Source organism: Carcharhinus amblyrhynchos, chromosome 5 (genome assembly GCF_965287045.1).
Source record: "Carcharhinus amblyrhynchos chromosome 5, sCarAmb.v2.hapA, whole genome shotgun sequence".
NCBI classification, from domain to species: Eukaryota; Metazoa; Chordata; class Chondrichthyes; order Carcharhiniformes; family Carcharhinidae; genus Carcharhinus; species Carcharhinus amblyrhynchos.
This window is the reverse complement of record NC_137328.1, coordinates 6,664,883-6,689,850: the sequence shown is the minus strand read 5'-3', so window position 1 is coordinate 6,689,850 and position 24,968 is coordinate 6,664,883. Positions and strand designations below refer to the sequence as shown.

General features: G+C 47.5%; 1 protein-coding gene across 3 annotated transcripts in view; it reads left to right on the top strand.

The window, feature by feature from the left end:
• Positions 1-11,583, top strand: part of lpar1 (lysophosphatidic acid receptor 1) — a 104,039-nt gene extending 92,456 nt beyond the window's left edge. For 2 of the 3 annotated variants that reach the window (XM_080188417.1, XM_080188418.1), the window contains exon 4: positions 7,759-11,583. In XM_080188417.1, the coding sequence (XP_080044543.1) occupies positions 7,759-8,057 (299 nt within the window). In that variant the 3' untranslated portion in view covers positions 8,058-11,583. The remainder of the gene's footprint in view (positions 1-7,758) is intronic. The other variant, XR_013886658.1, reaches the window with a different exon arrangement.
• Positions 11,584-24,968: the final 13,385 nt, after the last annotated feature.

The following is a 24,968-nucleotide window of genomic DNA, read 5'->3' as shown; positions in this document are numbered from 1 at the left end:
AGAATCCCTACTGTACAGAAGGAGGCCATTCGGCCCATCGAGTCTGCACTGTCCACAATCCCACCCAGGCCCTATTCCCATAACCCACATATTTACTCTGCTAATTCCCCCTAACACTAGGGTCAGTTTATCATGGCCAATCAACCTAACACACACATCTTTGGACTGTGGGAGGAAACTGGAGCACCCGGAGCAAACCCATGCAGACATGGGGAGAATGTACACACTCTGCACAGTGACCCGAGGCCAGAATTGAACCCGGGTCCCTGGCGCTCTGAGGCAGTAATGCTAACCACTGTGCCATCCTTGGCTTCTGGCTGCCCTCGATGGCATGATCTGAAAATATGCTGGGGGCGTACAATGGTTAGCACTGCTGCCTCACAGCTCCAGGGACCCGGGTTCGATTCCCGGCTTGGGTCACTGTCTGTGCGGAGTCTGCACATTCTCCCCGTGTCTGCGTGGGTTTCCGCCGGGTGCTCCGGTTTCCTCCCACAGTCTGCAAGATGTGCGGTACAGGTGGATTGGCCGTGCTAAATTGTCCCTTAGTGTCCTGGGGTGTGTAGATTAAGGAGATTAGTAGGGTAAATATGTGGGGTTACGGGGATGGGGCCCAGCTGGGGATGTGGTTGGTGCAGACTCGATGGGCCAAATGGCCTCCTTCTGCAATGTAGGGATGCTACGAGTGTTATGGCCATTCTCGCTGGTGGGATTTTCCCATCCCGTTGCAGTGAATGGAGGTTTGACTGGGCTGCAATGGGAGTGTGAACAGCCGGTAAGTGCCCAGTGTTAGTTTTCACCCGTATTCTGCCAACGTTCAGCTCCACCCTCAACTCCAGCTCCTCCGCTGTGTCTCTCTATTATCAGACTGTTCCTCTGACATCCAGTACAGGGTGAATTAAAATGTCCTGCTGTCAGGAGGCGAGGGGCCGGGGCCTATTCCCGCTCCCTATTCCATGCCTCTCACTGGCTTTGGCTGAGCCAGACTCTTCACAATCTCGGGGTCACGTTACACCTCGGGGTGAGTCCAGACCTCAGAGCTACGACATCAGTGTAAGGCTGCCTACTCTCATCTCTGTCACTCCACCTCACTCCTCTTTCTATTGCCGTTTGATAGCGCAGCAGGGTGGCACAGCGGTTAACGCTGCTGCCTCACCACTCCAGGGACCCAGGTTCAATTCCCGGCTTGGGTCACCGTCTGTGCGTTCTCCCCGTGCAAAGTCCAAAGATGTGCGGGTTAGGTGGGTTGGCCATGCTAAATTGACCCCTTAGTCTCAGGGGTGTCAGCAGGTGTGGGGGTTACAGGGATAGTGGGATTGTTGTAGGTGCAGACTTGAATGGCCACCTCCTGCACTGTAGGGATTCTCACGCTCCTATAAATTTTTTGCCCCTTAACTTAAATCAATGCCCCCTGGTTACTGATCCCTCTGCTAAGGGGCAAAGTTCCTTCCTATCCACCCTCTCTGTGCCTTCCTTCTCCTGGGAAGAGGCGGCAAGATTAAAACAAACGACGGAACGTTTGGGTCGGAGAATGTTTTCAGTGGTTAGTTCTCTTTTCAAACTTCAATCATGTTTCCCCCTCGATTTTGCAAGAACTTAATCCTCAGAACTGAGAGCGTTGCATATTGTTTCAGTTTGCCGGAGTTCCTGTAACACAAGCTGAAATTGTTGATTAGTTGGCAGTGGAAACAACTCCGAGGCCACAGATCAGATTAAATGTTTCATTTTCCTTGTGGAATTTTCTCTTTGCAAAGTGAGTTTGGGCCGGTTTTGAAATGTATTAACTGCAGTGCTAACTGCAGAGCGCAGAGTTTAGATTTAAACATTTACATCTTAGCTCAGGAGTGTGTGCCACAAACTCAGATTCTTTGTTGAGATATTATTTAAGTTGATTTATTATTGTCACACGTATTGGGATACAGTGAAAAGTATTGTTTCTTGCGCACTATACAGACAAAGCATACCGTTCATAGAGAAGGAAAGGAGAGAGTGCAGAGTGTAGTGTTACAGTCACAGCGAGGGTGTAGAGAAAGATCAACTTAATGTGAGGTAGGTCCATTCAGAAGTCTGACAGCAGCAGGGAAGAAGCTGTTCTTGAGTCGGTCGATACGTGACCTCAGATTTTTGTATCTTTTTCCCAAAGGAAGAAGGTGGAAGAGAGAATGTCCGGGGTGCGTGGGGTCCTTAATTACACTGCCTGCTTACAGATGTTACAGTCCGAAAGGTTAGGGTGCATTGGCCGTGCTAAATTCTCCCTCAGTGTACCCAAACAGGCACCAGAGTGTGGCGACTAGGGGATTTTCACAGTAACTTCATTGCAGTGTTAACGTATGCCTACTTGCAACACTAATAAATAAACTTTAACTTATACCTTTAACTTCTGACTTGTGCCAACAGACGGGCAGTCGGATCATTCACCTGACATTGATGTGAATGTCTTGCTGCGTGACACTGTTGTATACACGGCAGCACGGTGGTTAGCACTGCTGCTTCATAGCTCCAGGGTCCTGGGTTCGATTCCCAGCTCAGGTCACTGTCTGTGTGGAGTTTGCACATTCTCCCCATGTCTGCGTGGGTTTCCTCCGGGTGCTCCGGTTTCCTCCCACAGTCCAAAAGATGTGTGGGTTAGGTTGATTGGCCATGCTAAGAGATTGCCCCTTAGTGTCCAGGGATGCGTAGGTTAGAGGGATTAATGTAGGGATATGGAGGTAGGGCCTGGGTGGGACTGTGTTCGGTGCAGACCCGATGAGACGAAGGGCCTCTTTCTGCACTGTAAGGTTCTATGATTCTATTTTATATCTCAACTCTGTACAGTGGCAACTCTAGTGCCTATACTTGTAGCAAGTTTGATTGGCACTGCCTTAAAATGCCTGTTCCACGCGTCGAGCTTTCTGTTCACCTTTTCCTGAGGCCACACCCCTGGACTTCACCAAACACAGTGAGCGCCAATAGTAAACGGACGCACGGAATCAAACGCTGAATAATTGAGCACAGGGGGTGGGGGTGGGCACGAAACCACCTTCTCATTAAGGAAATGAGGTAGTGCTTATAAGGGCATTATCATTCCCGACAGGGTTATTGTAGATAGACGTGTCTGCACCAAGTGGCTCAGTGCAGAAACACCCGTGTGAAATTCTCTCATCTCTTGATGCTGGTGCAGAGGCTGGGTTTATCCACGTCAACTGGAGGAATAATGAAGTCAAACTTGGACATTAAACTTCCCCACCCACGTTCCGTTCTGAGCTCGTCACTGGATGACATATATGATTGTGTATATCATCCAGTAAAGAGTCAGCCATGGGCGATTGGGTCAGGCTGTTGCCTGTGTACAGAGTTTATTTATTAGTGTCACAAGTAGATTTACATTAAACACTGCCAAAATCCTGGAACTCCCTTGCTAACAGCACTGTGGGTGTGCCTACAGCACGTACTGTTCTTTTCAGTTTAAAGTTTATTTGTTAGTGTCACGAGTAGGCTTACATTAACATTGCAGTGAAGTCACTGTGAAAATCCCCTAGTTGCCACAATCTGGCTCCTGTTTGGGTACACTGAGGGAGAATTTAGCACGGCCAAAGTACCTAACCAGCACGTCTTTCCGACTGTGGGAGGAAACCGGAGCACCGGAGGAAATCCACGCAGACATGGGGAGAATGTGCAGAGTCCGCACAGACTGTCACCCAAGCTGGGAATTGAACCGTGTGCGTGTCAGGCTGTTGCCTGTGTACAGAGTGTGTGTGTCAGGCTGTTGCGTGTGTATACAGAGTGTGCGTGTCAGGCTGTTGCGTGTGTGCAGAGTGTGCGTGTCAGGCTGTTGGGTGTGTACAGAGTGGGTGTGTACAGAGTGTGCGTGTCAGGCTGTTGCGTGTGTACAGAGTGTGCGTGTCAGGCTGTTGCGGGTGTGCAGAGTGTGTGTGTCAGGCTGTTGTGTGTGTACAGAGTGTGTGTGTCAGGTTGTTGCGTGTGCACAGAGTGTGCGTGTCAGGCTGTTGTGTGTGTACAGAGTGTGCGTGTCAGGCTGTTGCGTGTGTACAGAGTGTGTGTGTCAGGCTGTTGTGTGTGTACAGAGTGTGTGTGTCAGGCTGTTGCGTGTGCACAGAGTGTGCGTGTCAGGCTGTTGCGGGTGTGCAGAGTGTGCGTGTCAGGCTGTTGCGTGTGTACAGAGTGTGTGTGTCAGGCTGTTGTGTGTGTACAGAGTGTGTGTGTCAGGCTGTTGCGTGTGCACAGAGTGTGCATGTCAGGCTGTTGCGTGTGTACAGAGTGGGTGTGTCAGGCTGTTGCGTGTGCACAGAGTGTGCGTGTCAGGCTGTTGGGTGTGTACAGAGTGTGCGTGTCAGGCTGTTGGGTGTGTACAGAGTGTGCGTGTCAGGCTGTTGGGTGTGTACAGAGTGGGTGTGTACAGAGTGTGCGTGTCAGGCTGTTGTGTGTGTACAGAGTGTGTGTGTCAGGCTGTTGTGTGTGTACAGAGCGTGTGTGTCAGGCTGTTGTGTGTGTACAGAGTGTGCGTGTCAGGCTGTTGTGTGTGTACAGAGTGTGCGTGTCAGGCTGTTGCGTGTGTACAGAGTGTGCGTGTCAGGCTGTTGCGTGTGTACAGAGTGTGCGTGTCAGGCTGTTGGGTGTGTACAGAGTGTGCGTGTCAGGCTGTTGGGTGTGTACAGAGTGTGCGCGTCAGGCTGTTGGGTGTGTACAGAGTGTGCGTGTCAGGCTGTTGGGTGTGTACAGAGTGTGCGTGTCAGGCTGTTGTGTGTGTACAGAGTGTGCGTGTCAGGCTGTTGTGTGTGTACAGAGTGTGCGTGTCAGGCTGTTGGGTGTGTACAGAGTGTGCGTGTCAGGCTGTTGTGTGTGTACAGAGTGTGCGTGTCAGGCTGTTGTGTGTGTACAGAGTGTGCGTGTCAGGCTGTTGTGTGTGTACAGAGTGTGCGTGTCAGGCTGTTGGGTGTGTACAGAGTGTGCGTGTCAGGCTGTTGGGTGTGTACAGAGTGTGCGTGTCAGGCTGTTGTGTGTGTACAGAGTGTGCGTGTCAGGCTGTTGTGTGTGTACAGAGTGTGCGTGTCAGGCTGTTGTGTGTGTACAGAGTGTGCGTGTCAGGCTGTTGTGTGTGTACAGAGTGTGCGTGTCAGGCTGTTGTGTGTGTACAGAGTGTGCGTGTCAGGCTGTTGTGTGTGTACAGAGTGTGCGTGTCAGGCTGTTGTGTGTGTACAGAGTGGGTGTGTCAGGCTGTTGTGTGTGTACAGAGTGTGCGTGTCAGGCTGTTGTGTGTGTACAGAGTGTGCGTGTCAGGCTGTTGTGTGTGTACAGAGTGTGCGTGTCAGGCTGTTGTGTGTGTACAGAGTGTGCGTGTCAGGCTGTTGTGTGTGTACAGAGTGTGCGTGTCAGGCTGTTGTGTGTGTACAGAGTGTGCGTGTCAGGCTGTTGTGTGTGTACAGAGTGTGCGTGTCAGGCTGTTGTGTGTGTACAGAGTGTGCGTGTCAGGCTGTTGTGTGTGTACAGAGTGTGCGTGTCAGGCTGTTGTGTGTGTACAGAGTGTGCGTGTCAGGCTGTTGTGTGTGTACAGAGTGTGCGTGTCAGGCTGTTGTGTGTGTACAGAGTGGGTGTGTACAGAGTGTGCGTGTCAGGCTGTTGTGTGTGTACAGAGTGTGCGTGTCAGGCTGTTGTGTGTGTACAGAGTGTGCGTGTCAGGCTGTTGTGTGTGTACAGAGTGGGTGTGTACAGAGTGTGCGTGTCAGGCTGTTGTGTGTGTACAGAGTGTGCGTGTCAGGCTGTTGTGTGTGTACAGAGTGTGCGTGTCAGGCTGTTGTGTGTGTACAGAGTGTGCGTGTCAGGCTGTTGTGTGTGTACAGAGTGTGCGTGTCAGGCTGTTGTGTGTGTACAGAGTGTGCGTGTCAGGCTGTTGTGTGTGTACAGAGTGTGCGTGTCAGGCTGTTGTGTGTGTACAGAGTGTGCGTGTCAGGCTGTTGTGTGTGTACAGAGTGTGCGTGTCAGGCTGTTGTGTGTGTACAGAGTGTGCGTGTCAGGCTGTTGTGTGTGTACAGAGTGTGCGTGTCAGGCTGTTGTGTGTGTACAGAGTGTGCGTGTCAGGCTGTTGTGTGTGTACAGAGTGTGCGTGTCAGGCTGTTGTGTGTGTACAGAGTGTGCGTGTCAGGCTGTTGTGTGTGTACAGAGTGTGCGTGTCAGGCTGTTGTGTGTGTACAGAGTGTGCGTGTCAGGCTGTTGTGTGTGTACAGAGTGTGCGTGTCAGGCTGTTGTGTGTGTACAGCACAGTCCCCAGCTGGGACTTGGATGCCAGAAGATGTTAATGGTGCGTGGGGGGGTCGGGGGGTCTTTGCCAAGTTTTCCAGCTTGAGTTTGATTGTGCCTCGCTGTACTGCAATGCGTGGGCCATTGCCAATAGAGCGATCTGATTTAGTACAGTGAAATTAGCCATTTATATCCACTACATTTTTAATATAATGAATTTTCAGTGAAATGCTTCAATGCATTAATGCTTTGCTGATTTAACTGTTGTATGTATGGTTTATCCAACTGTTTAATTTTTGGATTCTAAGCTTTAAGGGTCCACAGTTTTGATATGTTTCTCTTTCATCTCGAGTGAATCAACAGTTACGAACTGGAAGGTGGGATTAGAATTAGTTTTTTATCAGCTGGTGAGGTGGGCTGGATGGCCTCTTTCAGTGCTATAACCTTTTCATGGTTCTGAGTATGAGCTGTGGGCATAGATTCTGACTTGAATGCACCAGATTAGATGTATACATGCCGACTAAAGAGCGAGTATAGGATATAGTTTGGGTGAATTAAGGGGTTGCTTCTAGTTGGCACAGGCAACCAAAGTGGAGCTGATGTAAACAGCAGCAATGCTCTTGTGGAAAGGGGCAGCAAACTGAAGGGGCTGAGTGGCCTCCTGCTGCTCCTATATGTTTTTGCGCCGACAACAATCCCACTCAGACCCTATCCCCACGGTCCCGTCTATTTACCCCACTAGTCCCCATGACACTAAGGGGCAATTTAGCACGGCCAATCAACCTAACTGTTTGGACTGCGGGCGGAAACTGAGGCACCCGGAGGAAAAACCCACGCAGACACGGGGAGAATGCGCAAACTCCACCCAGGCAGTGACCCATCCTAGTGACGGTGAAGGAGGAGGCCATTCGGTCCATCGTGACCGCGCTGGCCATTCCCTTGCCTTTTCCCCGCACATTTGGTAAGGCGGAGAAATTGTGGTCCTGGGAAAGCTAGTCTGGAGTTTGTCACGTTTCCTGGACGTGTAACGAAATGTCTGCCCTGCACTCGACTCCCTTTGCCAAGACTGAGTGCTGGAACCGGATTAAAACATGCTGATCGGGTGAAAGTTGGGGGGGTGGTGGGGTGCAGTTTGTGTGGTGCGTAATCACTGGCATGGACCAGTTGGGCTGAATGGCCTAGCACTGTGAATTAAGGAGTCTCACAAGCCCAAATTAAAGCCCAACAGCTTCATTTGGTAGCACGAGCTTTCGGATAGAGTGCTGGTTCTTCGTCAGGCGAGCGGAGAGGTAGGTTTTACAAACACGGCGTATTTAGACACAGATTGCGAGATAATGGTTGGGATACAGGTAATCTTTACAGGTACAGAGAGGGGTAATTGCAGGTTAAAGAGGTGTGAATTGTCTCAAACCAGGACAGTAAGTAGGATTTTGCAAGCCCAGGCTCCTTCCTGCGCCCAAACCCAGTCCAACGCCGACATCTCCACGTCATTCTAAATTTCTTTGTTCTGTTGTTCACTCTGTTTAGGGGCCTTCATCATCTGCTGGACCCCCGGCCTGGTGCTGCTGTTGCTGGACGTGTTCTGCCCCACCTGCAAAGTCCTCACCTACGAGAAGTTTTTCCTGCTCCTGGCCGAGTTCAACTCCGCCATGAACCCCATCATTTACTCCTACCGTGACAAGGAGATGAGCGCCACCTTCAAGCAGATCCTGTGCTGCCAGGGCAACGAGGGCAGCAACGCCGCAGCCGAGGGCTCTGACCGCTCGGCCTCCTCCCTCAACCACACCATCCTGAGCGGCATCCACAACGACCATTCGATGGTGTAGAACCGGGGTGGGGGTTGGGGGGGGGGTGGGGGGCCCGGAGGAAGGGTTCGCGGCTGCCGGGTTCGAGGAGGCGGCCAGATGTGAACCAGCTGTGGACGCGTGAATCAAACACTGAAGACTAAATGTTAAATAAGCACCAGGGGCCTATTGACAAACTAATACGAGACTCTGTTGACAAGTATTTCCGCTTTAGTCGGACCTAGTGTGAGACACCGTAACACCCGTTTTGAAGTCTTAAGTACTTATGTTGTATTACCTGCTAAACTGTAGAAATTATAGCTTATTAAAAGTATAATAAACCTATTTTATTCACTTCCCCACCCCCATCGGCAAGCTTGAGATGGATTTTGCTGAGCAGGCAAATTCGACCTTTTAATGCTTCATGTTAGTACACTGAAAAACAAAATATTATGGTCATTAAGATGAGCTTTTATTGTATCTCTCTAAAGAGACTGTTGGCAGTTCTTTGCCCATTGGGGTGCACACACACTCTGTGCCATTCATTAGAATATCTCAGAATGTGTGCTTTCTTTAACACCACCGCGCCCCCCCCCCCCCAACTTTTTAACTCAAAAATAACAGTACCAATCCAGTTGATTTTGCTTCCGGTGTTTTATCCAGGGGATTTTTCACGGTAACTTCATTGCAACGTGGGTGTAAGCCTACTTGTGTCCAATAAATAAACTTTATAACTTTAAAAGGACGGCCCATCAGAGCAAACAGTACGTCCAGGTGACTGTTCGGTGTCAGCAGGGGAGAGTTGCGTTTTGTGAAGTGTTCTGAGTTTCAGTTGCAGCTGGGACCTCCCTGAGTATATAGTTCATCACTTCCTGCGTTGCTAACACTTTCTCTCCATCGCACTGATTACCGCGTTGCAGGTCACGGCTGTGACTGGAGCAAATGGAAAGTCTTTTCTAAAAAAAAAATGCATAAATCTGTCAGCAAAAAAGAAAACCCAAAAGGTGAACTGTTTATTGAATAGGGTCTGGCGGGTGTGCTTCAACAGGATGATGTTGTGTTGACCTGTTGTTTGGTTTCCCCGTGCCTCCCTGTGAAATCTGGACCTGGGAGATGCTGCGTCAGGATCTTTGAACAGATTAAGGTTTGCCATGATGAGGTCGTGCCAGTCTGCACCAGGCATTGTTGGTGCCAAAATCTGTGTTACCAAATATTTGACGGTGTTACATTTGTGGGAGTAACCTCTCATTTTGAGTTCTACTTCCAAATAACCAAGTTCCGCGGTCGATACATTTCTCTGCCAAGGTGCCTGATTAAGTTGGAGAATTGCCTACTGGAATCTCAAGCACATTCCTAATGACTAAAAGGATTTTCTAGGAAATAAAAACAGAAGGTGCATGATAATGGCACGGGAATACAATAGTTCTTTGGAATGCATTCCTTGCAGCAGCACCATGAACCAACTCCACTATCTGCGATGGACATGTATACCAGCGCTTGGTTACGTTGCACTCAAGAATGGAACGTTTGATCAGAATGGGAAACTATCCCGGCTGCTGTGCTGCAATTTTTATACAAATTGCCGGGATGAGGGGGTTGGAAAGGTTGCCTTAAAAGGTCGGTTTAATAATCTCATCTCTGGTGAATGCAATTTTGCCTGAGTTTTGTCTTTGATTAACCTAAAGGTGCCTTAATTTGGGTGACTTAAGTTCCTGCAATGTCCCCATACATTGCTGGACCATTACTACAGTCTGTAACATGCATTGGCAGACAGTTATCTCTGCAAGTCTCATTAAATGATGCACCAGGACTGGAGATTTTGACCTGTATCCCTTTTCCAAGCCTTTGCTATGTAGTAAATTGTTTTGTACATTTCATGAATTAGGTACAATTTATACGAGTATTCTTATTGTTGATTTTAACCAGGTACGGCGCTCTTTCTCGCCTCTTCAAAGAGACATGAGTTACGGCGCCCAGATTGTCGCGAGGTGTAGTTTCTCTAAATTATACCAGGTTTCATATTCAGTTTGATCTCCGGGTAATACTGCTTTGTCACAAAACTATGTAATCATTCTGCAAGTTAGTGCACAAGGAGTTGGAGGTAGCGCTGTGCATCACTAGAGTACAATACTAGTCCTGATAGTACACACTACAGAAACTATTCACCACTACATAATATAACTATTTTAATGTAAGCAGGTCATTATGTATTGTCTTTGTAGCAGTACCTAGTGCCAGTATGTGTTTTACATAACTAACCTTTTAAATTTGTATTAGTAAATGCAACTGGACATTTCAGTATTGATCTATGTATTGTGTTATAACACTTTCCCTTTAATTTAGAACGCTTTTTCATTCATGCATATGAATTAGCCAGATCTTTTTATGTTGTTACAGCTCAATCTAGTCTCGTCCGCCTGTGGGACATCTGTAAAGCAAAAGGGGGAGATCTGGTCCAGGCTGGGAATGGAAGTGGACTGAGAGAGAGAGGGAGAGAGAGAGGGCGTAGAGTGCAAAGCTCGCACAGTTTGGGATAGTCATTAAACTGTGGAAACTCAGTCATTTTTAGGAGGTGCTAAGCAGAGCGGCACAGTGGTTAGCACTGCTGCTTCTCAGCGCCAGGGAGCCGGGTTCAATTCCGGCTTCGGGTCACTGTCTGTGCGGAGTTTGCACATTCTCCCCGTGTCTGCGTGGGCTTCCTCCTGGTGCTCTGGTTTCCCCTCTCAGTCCAAAGATGTGCAGGTTAGGTGGATTGACAATGTTAAATTGCCCATTAGTGTCCAAAGATGTGCAGATTCGGTGAATTGGCCATGCTAAATTGCCCCTTTAGCATCCAAAGATGTGTAGGTTAGATGGATGGGTTGGCCATGCTGTAAGTGCAGGGTAAGGGTGGGTGTTAAGCCTGTGCGGGATCTCTTTTGCAGGGTCAGTGCAGGCTCAATGGGCCGAATAGCCTCCTTCCCCGCTGTAGGGATTCTATGAAAGTATTCCAATTTTTATTTTGAGAATTGTCAAATTAAGAATTGAATTGTGGCCTACCCATGACTGGGAAGTTCCTCCTCTTCCTGTTTCTCTCCTTCCCCCCCTCTTCCCGTATATAAATGGGAAGTCTCCATTCACAAATGGACGCATTTCCCGAAACATAGCGAAATGGAGTGGGAACAGATCCGAGGATCTTCACCAATCAACACGCTAATTTGTCTTTCTTTGTAATTCTGTAATGTAACGTGCGAGACTCTATTTGCAAAATATCTTTTGCGACCAGCACTACATCCTAATTCTAAAACTACGAAAGATATTCTGGGAGGTAAACTATTAACAATTAAAAAGAATTGCATTAACACTTCACGTAATGGCTTCCTTTGAAAGCGTGAAAGACTTAATTGAACCTTTCCAAGACTAAGGACTGCTTTTGCAGATGTGTTCTGTACGTAAACATTGTGGTGCAAATAACATTATCTTAACAGTCAAAGCATAATCGACTAGCTCTGCATAAATTGATAACATTTTATTTCCAATTCCCTTTGATGTTTTCTTTGTGTTTTTTTACAAAAAAATAAAAAAAGCTCCATGGTTTTGGATGGAAATGTGTTGACGAATTCTTTGAACTTTTGTCCATTTTTCAGCTTTGCCTATGTTAGCCTGGTGCTACATTATTCATCGGGACAGGCTGTGGGAGGTGCAGAACTTTGGCACAATTTGGGAAAATCAAGGGACAGAATTTTCCTGGGTTTGCTACCAAATGTTAAGTGTCCCTCTTATCTTCCCCATGGCAGCCCTGCTTGATGCTAAGCAAAAGCGAGAACCAGGAATGTCTAAAATTGTTCAGTCGCTATGTTGCTCACGCTACCTGCCATTAAGGGACCGGATTTTGCAGTCTCGCTCACGCAAGACCAGAAATTCCTGCCGGAGGTCAGCAGAGATTTCCGTTGTCCGCCCCTCGCCCACTCCGATTCCACGGTGAGCGCTTTGGCAGTGGATGCTCCTGCTTCTGGACACACGTGGTAGGTGTGTCCAGACCAGGGCTCATTCTGAGGATTCACGGTAGACCGTTTAGAATGGACATGAGATATTTCATCACCCAAAGAGTGGTGAGCCTGTGGAATTCATTACCACAGAAACTAATTGATGCCAAAACGTTGAATGTATTCAAGAGGCGGTTGGATATAGCACTTGGGGCGAATGGGATCAAAGGTTATGGGGAGAAAGCAGGATCAGGCTATTGAGTTGGACAATCAGCCATGATCGTAATGAATGGCAGAGCAGGCTCGATGGGCCAAATGGCCTCCTCCTGCTCCCATCTCTTATGTTTCTATAGTAGAGTTCTGGTGAATTTCTTCGCCAACATGCAATTTTTCATTCTTAACATTAACATAAAAATAACAAATATATTCCATGGCTATTAAAACTAAAAAGGTCACACTGATAGGATAAGATGAAGAAGGTAGGAGTAGGACCTTAAAAACTGGCATGGAGTAAATGGGCCAAATGGCCTCCATCCATTTGCCTATGCAATTTAATAGATATAAACAGTCCATCTCTGAAAAAGGGTTGCTGAAGCTTTTCATCTTGCACTCACCAGGACGAAGGCAAGAATGCCAAATTTCAAATGGATATAGGAGAGAATGGTATTGATTGGTTGGCCATCCTGAATCCCAATCTGAACAATCCTGACTGTGCTAATAGCTACACTAACAACTATTTTCAGGGAATTAGTTGAGCTCATAGTGTGGCTTATTTATGCTTGCTCGAAGCAACATACATTCATACACACGGACCCGTTGTCTGCAAACAAGAGGAAAATGTCCAAGCCTTGCATCTTCTTTGAACTACTCCAGAGATTGGGGTGCCTTTAGTTCCTCATGGCAATGCCTCAACCAATCAGAATTGACTTGCCGACCAATCAGCACCCTGTTCTCCCGTAGTATAAATTGTGAATGGTTGAAACTTGGCATTCCTGCATTTGTCCTGATGAGTGCAAGATGAAAAACTTCTGCAGCACATCTCTTTTTCCAGCAATAATACATATACGTATCAATATAAAGTCCTGTCTAACAGATTGGAAATGGATTTACAAGGGTAATACCAGGACTGGGAGGTTATAACTATAAGAAATATCTGCTTAGGCTTGGACTCTTTTCCCTGGAAGGAAGTAGTGTGAGGATGCAAGATAATAAAGGTAAAATAAAATTATGATAGAGTCTGATCGGCAAGGTACAGAAGATTGGGCATTGGGATAAGATAGACGGTGATAAATCTAATAAAGTAAAACTTTAATGTTTATTTATTAGTCACAAGTGAGGCTTATATTAACACTGTAATGAAGTTACTATTAAATTCCCCTAGTCGCCACAGTCCAGCACCTGTTCGAGTCAATGCATCCTAACCTAATAGGGAATTTCGGAGAAATTTCTTCAACTAGCAAGTGTTCAGAATGTGAAACCTTGCGAGCATGTGTTGAAGTGAAAAGTGCAGATGCAAAGGAATCAAAGGCGAAACTGATGGTGAGATGAAGGCAGCATAAACACCAGCACAGACCAGTCAGGCTGAATGGCCTGCTCTGTGCCATACTATACTAATTAATGCATTTTCGTATAACTTTCCCTCATGAGGAGAGATCAATACGGATAAGGCATTTGATCAGTCAGAACCAGGCCATCCTGAATGTTTAATAACTGTGCTCAGAAAGAGGGTGGTGGGTTGGCTCAGTTGGCTTGTCCATGGCGCATATTGACATCAAGGGTGTGGGTTCAATCCCTGCGCCGGCTGTGGTAGTTCATGGAGGCCTGTCCCCATTCTTTACTCCCTGTTTGGCACAGTGTGCAGCCCCTCGAGCTATGTAACCATTCCTCTCTCTAGTAGGTGATGGATAATTACTTCATTAGTGGAAAGATGGCACAGTGATTAGCACTGCTGCCTCACAGCACTGGGGACCCAGGTTCAATCCGGCCTAGGGTCACTGTCTGGAGTTTATATCTTCTCCCCGTGAGTGTGGGTTTCCTCCGGGTGCCCCGGTTTCCTTCCACACTCCAAAGACGTCCAAGATTGGCTGTGCTAAATTGTCTAAGCAGTGTAGGTTAGGGGTATTAATGGAAAGGTGGCATAGTGGTTAGCACTGCTGCCTCACAGCACCAGGGACCTGCGTACGATTCCCGGCTTGGATCAGTCTGTGCGGAGTCTGCATGTTCTCCCGGTGTCTGCGTGGGTTTCCTCCGAGTGCTCCAGTTTCCTCCCTCGGTTCAAAAAAGATGCGCTGGTTAGATGCATTGGCCGTGCTAAATTCCCCCTCAGTGTACCCGAACAGGTACCGATCAGGATTTTCAGCCACACTCGCCTCGAGACTGGAAAATCCCACCCAAGGTCAAAGTCTTTTCCTGCCTGCTGTCACCTTGTGGTGGACGGAGTAGGAAAATATCACTCAGACAGCCACCTAAGGCTGAAATTGAACCCGGGCCCCTGGCGCTGTGAGGCGGCAGTGCTAACCCACGGTGCCACTGTGCTGCTAACACTACTCATGCTGCTAACATTCAGCCAAGACTCTAACCCAGTGATGTTTTCAAGGCTCATCCACTGGATACAGGTTACTTCCGGATTGTTCCTTCTAGGCCGAACAGGATCTTTCCCCTTGGTTTTCTGCCTTCAATCACTGATTTCGGGCGTGCTAACAGCCTCGCTGCCAGACTCCTGCTGGCCACCTTTCTTATTGCTTGGGGCAGGAGGGTGAGGAACGGGAGAGAGCGCCAACAGCCTGGGGGGGGGGGGGGGGGTCACAACTGCAGTGGGTCATGAGGGAGCGTGTCTGATGTGAGCTTGACTGGGGAGCAATGTGTTCGGTACCTGTGACCGCATTGTGCCCTCTCTTGGTCCAACACCATTCTACATGAGGCATAAATCCCCGTCCTTCACCGGGACATCAGTACAGCCAACGATCGTTATCGTTGGAGCTCCATTTTATCCTTAACAACATCAGAATGTTTGAGGATTGCAAAACAGGTGCACAAAGCCAAAGGGCTGCAGCCTATCCATTCTCGGAAAGAAACAACATTACATTTGTATAGCGCCTTCCGTTGCCTCCCAACTCACTCCAAGGATAAAGGTGCACTGCCGAAGTGTGGTCTTTGTTCTAATGTAAGGTACACAGCAGCTAATCCGTGCACCGCAAAACCCCACAAGCCACAACACACTAATTATCAGGTAACTTGCTGTAGTAATATCGATTGAGGGATAAATATAGGCCAGGTCAGCAGATACAGGCCGTGAACAGCACAGCCAGTGTTGTAGAAGCCATCGTGGACCTTGTGATTGATGCCACTGAAGGGCCTTCTTCTCTCCCCCCGCGGGTGTGGTAACATCATCTCTCTCCTCTCGCCCACTGCCTGGAGCAGCTTCCAACACCTCACCAGAGAGAAATGGGTAGACTTCTTCCTCCCGCTTCCCCCCCCCCCCCACCACCCAGTTCCCCAGTTGTGATGCCTCCCTGATTCCCGCACTCCCTCTTCCAGAGCGACTGGAGATGCCCCATCCCACACCCCGGAAACCGATGGGCAGTCAACGAATGACAATGAGGCAACTGCACCAATTTCACAAGGTCCTCACCATCCCATGAATCCAAGCGTGTTCCTCACTCCCCCTATCCGTTCTGGCTGTGACCAAATTCCCAGATCCACATTGCTGTGTTCTGTATACCTGCACAGTAAGAAATCTCACAACACCAGGTCAGAGTCCAACAGGTTTATTTGGTATCACGAACTTTTGGAGCGTTGCTCCTTCATCAGGTGAGTCACTCTGAAAGCCTGTGATTCCAAATAAACCTGTTGGCCTTTAACCTGGTGTTGTGAGACTTCTTATTTTGCCCACCCCAGTCCATCTCCACCTTAGTATAACTGCATAACACCTTTCAGCAAAATAACCTTTCTCACTGGAGTGCGTACTTCAAAGTATCCTGTGAAGTACTGGAAATGGCGCTGATGGAAATGCCCTGGAATACACCAACAAAGCTTGCATTTATATAGTGCCTTTAAAATAGTAAAATGTCCCAAGTGCTTCCCAGGACCGATTATCACTCAGCCACAGAATGAGATATTGGGACACGGGACCAAAGGTTTGATCAACGAGGTAGGTTTTAAAGAGTATCTTAAAGGAGGAGAAAGAGGTACAAAGGGAGGGAGGTTCAGGGAGGAAATTCCGAGTCTTAGGGATGAGGTGGATGAAAGATAGCGTCACCAATGATGTGAAGGGGATGAAAATCAGGGATGTCCAAGAGATTGGAGGATGGAGTAGATCATGGAGGGTTCTTAGCCTGGAGGAAGATAACGACATAGGGTGGTGGGAGAGGCACAGAGGGAGTTAAAATTGAGGATGGACACTTTGGCATCAAGAGATTGCTTAACCCGGAGCCAATGTAGGTCAGCACGCACAGGGCGAGATGGGCGAATGGGATTAGGCTCAAGTTGTAGCGGAGATTTGAGTAAACTCAGATTTAGGAAGGATAGAAGATGGGAGATCCGACTGGATAGTATTGGAATACCAGCCTTTCGGGACAAAATTCCAACTTTCTAAAGGCGTTAGTGATTATAGGATTGAGCTGGGGTAAAATGGTAGATATATCTAAAGAAACGATGGGTGGAATTTTACCGGTTCACCTGCCCATCAATGGGTTCACACCCAATTTTTCGGCTCTCACGATCTCCCTGGATTTCCAGCACAATCAGCCTCTTGCCCATTTCCAGCAAGAGGCTGAATCAATTATTTAAATATACTTCAATGTCAATTTGCATGTGTCTAACGAGCACGGTGCTCGATCGTCAGGGCTCGTTTGCCTTATGGTCTCGCTGGGAGAGATTGTCTCCAGCGAGGAAAGCACCTGATCCTCATGAACGGGGAAACGATCGTGTTGGCCTCGCCTGTAGAACTGGAGGCCACTGAGACTCCCCAGGGAGGCCGAGGCAAGGGGATGTGCCCCTTTGGCAGTGCCTGTCTGGCATTCTCAGCCTAGCACCTTGGTATGGCTGCTGGGCGGTGCCTAAAGGGGGCAGGGCCTATTGGGGGCAGGTTCTGAAGGGGGTGGATCCTGGAAGACGAGGCCTATAGGAGCAGGACCTGAATGGGGCAGTTTAATTGAGGGGGGGGATGCTGCTGCTATGCAAGCGGTCAGTGGGGTGAGGGGCACAATCGGTCTGGGCAGCGGGGGAGTGGCGGGGACTACAATTTCAGGTGGCATGGGGCTCAAGCTGCATGCGATTGTAGTGGGGAGTGGCTGGCTGCAACAGCAGGGGCCTGACAGATCTCTCACTATCTCTCTCTGTCAGGCTTCTGCTGTTGGAATTGTACATGTGCGGCCTCAGAGGTCTACAATAGCTCTCTCTACTACTGGCTGGTGAATTAAGCTCCGCCCACTGCCTCTAGTAGCTAGAAACAGGCAAACCCATTGTTTCACGCACTATATGCACAAGATTGGGTGCAAAAACTTACCCAAAAAATGAATCTGCAACTCTGCCATTTTCATACCAGCTGGACATTCAAATTTTTCTGGTAAAGTTCTGCCCATTGTCTATATTTCTGATTCAACAGTGTGTGTGTGGTGCACAGAAGATGCTTTGGGGCACCGCAGATCTGTTTAGACCACAACCAGTGAGCCAGACCACATCAGCTTGAAGAACAGGAACCTCTTTCAGGGTAAGGGACTGGTGAACGATCTCTGCGTTTGACCACATCTCCAATTGGAGTTTTAAGATAAAGTCTGGTTGACCCCTAAGGCTGTCACTGGGAGATCTTGTCACTTAATTTAACACCTTCAGTAAATGGAAGAGTTTCTGAGGATGTTGGTGTCTTTACAAGACAGATTATCACGTGCAGAATAAAAGTAACATCTTTGCCCAGGAAAATGTTGGCTTTCCTAAAATTATCCCTGATGGCTGTACTTTCCAAAGAATGGATAAATGTTGCACAAAATCGCAGATCAATGTGAGAATGTGGTTGAATGTATGCATCGGAAAGACCCTCCCCCTGTCTCAGGCATCAGTTCATGAGTCAGTACAAACTGGTGCTGCGAAATTTCGATCCGATACTTGATCCCACAAGGGGTCATTAAGATCCTGTGTCCTGGCTGTATGGGAAGCGAGGACTGAGACTGTGCCCCAGGCTGCTCATCTGATATCTCCGTGGCCCTGTGACTTAAACCAATTGCGGCGTTCATTCAGAAATCCCAATTTAATGCCAGTCACCTTTATGCAGTCTGAATCCAGCCACTGCATTCGAACCTGATGGAGGTTCTAACCTCAGCACCGTTCAGAGACTTTGGGTCAGGTTTTTTTAAAAAAATGTAGGATCTTTCCTCAGTTGCCATTTTCCAAGTCTATGGATCTGATGCATATTATTTCACACATAATGGCGAAATCTTGGCCAGAGACTACTCCTGGGAATGCACCCTGTATAATCTCCCTGCCTACTTTCCAACATTCTGGGTATGACGTATTTCACGCTTGGCTTACAGTAGATAGTCGCTTCTTGTTCGCTTGAGGTTTTGCCTCCTGGCTGGCATGACCGCTCTGTTTACAGAACAGGGTGAGAGAGCGAGCCAAGAAAACACAGCAGACACCAGCCTAGCTGTGCAAAACCCTCCTGCCCCCTGTGTCAGTTGCACAGTCCCAGGTTCCTTTCAGAATAAAAACATTTTATTTTTCTTGATTCCGTATTTGCTGATTTAGGTTTTAAGAGCTGTCGCGGTTTTGGGATGTCAGGGGATGGAAAGTTCAGGGTCGTGTCCGCCCCCTTCAGCTTTCCACCAAAGGCTTGGCAAATGTTCATCCCTCGTGGCCCGCACGTGGTAACTTGGTGAAGATCTGATCCATCGGTTGTGTCTTCAGATTCCTGCTTTGCTCTCTTTCCTCTTCAGTTTCTGTCTCTATTGCCTTTGCTTGAGTTCGGTTTGCGAGGCAAATATGGACCATATGGGCTCTCCATAAGTTCATAAGACATAGGAACAGAATTAGGCCATTCAGCCCATTGAGTCCACTCCGCCATTCGATCATGGCTGAGATGCTCCTCATCCCCATTTTCCTGCCTTCTCCCCATAACCCATCAACCCCGTTACCAATTAAAAATCTAACTCCTCCTTAAATTTACTCACTGTCCCAGCATCCATCACACTTTGGGATAGTGAATTCCAGATTCACACCCCTTTGGGAGAAGTAGTTTCTCTTCGACTATGTTTTAAATTTGCTGCTCCGTATCCTAAGACCTCTCATCCTAGAATTCCCCACAAGAGGAAGTATCAACTCCACGTCTATTTTATCCGTACCTTTTATCATCTTGTATACCTCAATTTGATCTCCCCTCATTCTTGTAAATTCCAGAGAGTGTCGGCCTAAACTGTTCGATCTCTGTCCATATGACAAACCCCTCATCTCTGGAATCAATCTAATGAACCTGCTCTGAACTGCCTCCAAAGCCACTACATCTTTCCAAGGCTCCATCTTCTCCTCGAATCATCATGCTTTTCTCTACCTCTTCATCCTCAATTTATCTGCTATCAATGCTCCTTCCTTTTACCCCTCACATCTACCCATTCTCCTTATCACTTCCGCATTACTGCCTGCTGACTGCCAATGTCCTCCAATCCACCTTGCTCTACCTTCATTCATCTCACCTTTAGTCCTCTATCAACAATCCCAATCCCACTCACTTCACACTGAGGGCTGTTGTCAAGGCCAGAGGCCTCTCTCCTTCAATCACTTTCCCTTCCTGCCCATCCCTATCTGCTTCCTTCAACGATGCATTGTTTAACTCACAAAATTCATCTTAAAAGAAATCAAGTCCAAAGATGTGCAGGTTGGGTGGATTGGCCGTGTTAAATTTCCCATTAGTGTTAGCAGGGGTTATCACAGAGTCCGTAAGGTGCAGAAGGAGGCCATTCGGCCCATCAAGCCTGCACTGACCACAACCCCGCCCAGACATTAACCCCACACACTTACCCTGCTAATCTCCCCGACACTAAAGGTGCAATTTAGCATGGCCAATTAACCTAACCTGCACATCTTTGGACTGTGGGAGGAAACTGGAGCACCCAGAGAAAACCCATGCAGACATGGGGAGAATGTGCAGGCTCCACACAGGCAGTCACTCAAGACTGGAAATGAATCCAAGTCCCTGGCGTTGTGAGGCAACAGTGCCAACCAACGTGGCACCATGCTGTTCACCTGAGGGAAGTTTATTTTAGGTTGTTACTTCAAAATATTGTTTTCAAAGCAAAATGCACCTTAAAGGGGCAGGATTAGGAGGGTAAATGTATGGGATTACGGGGATAGGACACAGGCAGATTGTTGTCAGTACAGGCTCGATGGGCTGAATGGTCTCTTCCTGCACTGTAGGATTCTATAATTCTAAGCTGGAATGTGAAAAGAAACTTCTTCCTTCCTTTCTCTCTCCTTGTACCTTGCCTGCTGTGTCTTTCCCTCTCCCACTACGTAGATTTTAGAAGCTCAGGGTCCTGTCTGTAAACGATTATCATTAACATTCTTTTAAATCTCGGACACGGTGAACGCCTGAGATATCTTTTGGCTAAGACTATAAGCTTGAAGTATGTGGTGGAGTCACGGGTACTCAGTGTACGGTTGTGAGAATTGAGAACAATTTAAGAAATAGAGGGGAGGACTTAGAAAAGAAAACAGAGAGAAGTTTCCTCCAGGCTTTTAATTTATTATATTGTGGAGACAATAGTGTGGTGAAGAAGGCATTTGGCATGCATGGTCAGAACATTGAATACAGGAGTTGGGACGTCCTGTTGAAATTGTATAAGACATTGGTATGGCCACACTTGGAATACTGTACAGTTCTGGTCACCGTATTATTAAACTAGAAAGATTTACTCAGATGCTACCAGGACTTGGTGGTTTGAGTTATAAGGAGAAGCTGGATGGACTGAGACTGTTTTCTCTGGAGCATAAGAGTCTGAAGGGTGAATTTGTAGAGGTCTATATATAATGAGGGGCAAAGATCAGCTAGATAGTCAGTATCTTTTCCCAAAGGTAGGGGAGTCTAAATGGAGAAGGCCTAGGTTTAAGGGGAGAGATACAAAAGGGTCCAGAGAGGCAATTTTTTCCACACAGAGGGTGGTGAGTGTCTGGAATGAGCTGCCAGAGGCAGGAGTGAAAATGGGTACGATTTTGTCTTTTAAAAAGCATTTAGAGAGTTACATGGGTATAGAGTGGTATGGGCCAAACCCGAGCAATTGTGATTAGCTTAGGGGTTTAAAAAAAGGGGTGGCATGGATAAGTTGGGCTGATAGGTCTGTTTCCATGCTGTAAACCTCTATGACTTTATGAGTCTCTGTTTCCAAAGGATTTCACGGTCTCAGTCATCCTGAAACCTTAAAATCCTTAACAGACCTTTCCATTAATAGAAATGCAAAATACTACAGAGGCTGGAAACCTGAAACAAAGGCAGAAAGTTGCTGGAAAATGCCAGCAGGTCTGACAGCATCTGTGGCGAGAGAGAGAGAGAGAGAGTAGAGCCAATGTTTCGAGTCTGGGTGACCCTTTGTCAGACCTTTCCATCGTCCATCCCTCGCTTGCTCCGATTCCCGTGGGGGGGGCGGGAAAAATTCCGCCAAGCTTGCGTTTTAAGACAGCGAAGTGGGAGATAAAAACATCTCTTGCAGTCAAGCAATAGTATTGCTCGAAGATCCTATTAAGGAGATGTGCGGAGAGGGAGAGGTCAGTAGAGGTTTTCCATTGTCGGAGTCTCGCCCGCTCCGATTCCGGAGGGGGTAGAATTCCGGCCACGGTGTGCCCCAGGTGTGCCCTACAGTCAGACGAAGACCATTCGGCCCATTATTCTCCGAAATCCCGGGCAATAGAAATAACACTTCTGCTCTCTGGTGCCACGCGCCAGTGCCCAACGATACAGAGAATGAAACGAACGCAGAGGCGCTGCTGAATGGTGAGGAGCGCTGGCAGCACTCTAGTTTTATTTTCTGGGTGATTTATGGGCTTGTCAGTGAACTCTGAAGCTCTCTGCCTCGGTGCGTCCTCCAATCAGATTATTCTGGTGTGTATGCTCAGAGAGAATTGATAAAATCTCCTGTGCCACGATGGGAGCGCTGATATTTTTTATTTCGTTTAAGAAAATGAAACCCACGCAGCGCCATTCACACACCGAAGTTGATAAAGAACCCCTTATTCTTTCTCGTAATTAGAGAGTTGATCTGTCTCATCACCAAACGGGTTTTAACTTTGTTGGAATATTTCATATCTTGCTCCATCAGGGTCAATTTTGCAAGTAGCTCTTTATGCTCACAATTCAGCACCGTAGGAAGTATTAGACTAATCCAAATAGGCCACTGCTGGAATAAAATAAGATAAAACAAAGATTTGTCCCTTCCTTCGGGAGATGGCTCAATTACATTTACCCAAGGAAGGAGAAAAAAGGAGAGAGAAATCTCTTCAAGGCAGAGTTGGGAAGATTTTCGATTGACGAGGGAGTCAAGGATTATGGGGGATAGTGGAATTGAGACCACAATCCTATCAGCCGTGATCTTAGAATCATAAAATCATAGGATTCCTACAGTCAGACGAAGACCATTCGGCCCATCGAGTTTGTACCAACCCCAATCTCATCCAGCCCTTATTCCCACAACCCCACATATTTACTCTGCTAATCCACCCAACACTAGGGTCAATTTAGTATGGCCAGCCAACCTAACCCATACATCTTTGGATTTGTCTCATTCTTATCGAATGGTGGACCAGACTGGAAGGGCCAACTGGCCTACTCCAGCTCCTATATTCTGATTTCAATCAAACTGGATTAGATTTGTGGGCTATAATGGAATCCATTTAACCATTGAGTTCCTACAGTGCAGAAAGAGGTCATTAAGCCCATCGAGTCTGCACTGATTCTCCATAAGGCCAAGTATTTACCTTGCTAATCCCCCTAATCCACACACCTTGGGACAGTAAGGGGCAATTTAACATGGCCAATCCACCTAATCTACACATCTTTGGAGTGTGGGAGGAAACTGGAGCACCTGGAGGAAACCCATGAAGACGTGGGGAGAACATGCAAACTTCGCACAGGTAGTTAGCCAAGGTTGCAATTGAACCCAGGTCTCTGTGTGAGGCAGCAGTGCTAAACACTCTGCACTGTGTCACCCCTTAACTCAACTCAATAATCCTCTTCCCGCTTTATTCCCATAACCCTTGATTTCCTTACTGATTAAAAATCTGCCTGTCTCAGCCTGGAACATGCTTAACCCAGTCTCTCCGGGCCTCCCTACAGATTCACGACCCTCTCTGAAGAAACTCTTCCTCATCCCTGTTTAAATGAATGACCCCTCACTCTGAGATTCTGTCTTCTGGTCCTAGAGAGAGGCCATGGTGTAGTGGTATTGTCACTGGATTAGTAATCCAGGAACCCAGGGTAATTTCTAGGGACCTCCAGGTTCGAATCTCACCACGGACGGTGAAACCGACATAAAAAATTCTGAGATTTAAGAATCTACTGATGATCATGAAACCATTGTCGGAAAAACTCATCTGGTTTGTGACTCCAGAGCCACAGCAATGTGGTTGACTCTCAAACACCCTCGGGTAACTAGGGATGGGCAATAAATGCTGGCCAGCCAGGGACACCCATGTCCCATGAACCAACAGATAAAAGAAAGACTCTCCCACAAGGGGAAACATGAACCAACGTTCTGAAGTAAGGACAATCCAAGCAAACTGGACACTGGGAGATATTCATGGTTTGCATTGGAGCTGAGCAAAGAGATAACAAAATACAAATAAGCAGGGGAAGGAAAGAGGTTGAGTTGAACACTCAAGGAGATTTGATTGAAAAACTACAAGGAGGTAAAAACTAGCAGATAATGTCCTATCATCTCAGCGAAGCAATGACAATATATCTGTGTCTTCGATTCATTGGGGGTCATTTGAACTCAACCCATTGCCTCAAAGGTGGGATTATTTTTACACAGCAGCTGGATCTAGTTTTCCATTGAATCTAATGGATAGGGATATGGAATAGGGCCTCAGTTACCTCCTGGGCAAGTCAGTGTGAAACTAGCTCCATATTGTCTTCCTCCTACCCTCCTATTTCCGTTCGATTTCTTTGAAGAAAATTACTTCCTCCTGCAAAAGGTTCCACATCAAGGAAGCAGGAGGCTGGTCTCGCGCGGGGAACTCGCTAAGCGCGAAATAATTTGCACAGAGTAAACTATCGCTCCGTACCAGAGTCATACACACTCGAAATGTTGGCCGGAATCTTACTCCATTCAAGCCGGCGGGATTTTTCCATCCCGCTGCGGTGAACGGAGATTGGGCTGGCCGCCAAATTCTCTGGCTTCACTGCAGCGGGAGTGTGATGTGAACGGCCGGTAAGATTGCAACCGTCAACCCTGTTCCTCTCTCCACAGATGCTGAGATCTTTCAGTATTTCTTGGCTTAGAAAGTGGGCGAATTTTTTCGGCTGTTCACACCGGCTGGGATTTTCCAATCCTGCTGCAGTGAAGGGTAATTAGCTGAGCGCCAGATTCGCCATCCTCACCGGCAGTGGCAGTGGGGTGGGCTATCCCAGGCATTACCACTTACTATTACTTAATTTTATAGCTGCTTATAATGCACGGATAAAGCCAGCCTTACATTTCTTTCAGGAATTAGCGTGTAGAAGGTATCTGGTGTCACCAGTTCCTTCTTTTTGTTTTTTATGTGTGTTGCGCAATTTATTTTCTCCTCAAGGTTTGAGGCAGTTTATTTGGCAGAGGACACACTCCCCTGCGGGTTAGTGCAGGCAGTTGGATGGTTCATTCCAGTCTGTAGTCCGCACATTGCTGTAACAATGCTTCCAGGCCTCAGATGTTCTTTCTCGGCAAGTGTTTCCGTACGTTGTGACAAGCGTTCCTTTACTATTTATTTATTCAGTTTATTTATTTATTTAGTCATAAATAAGGCTCACTGC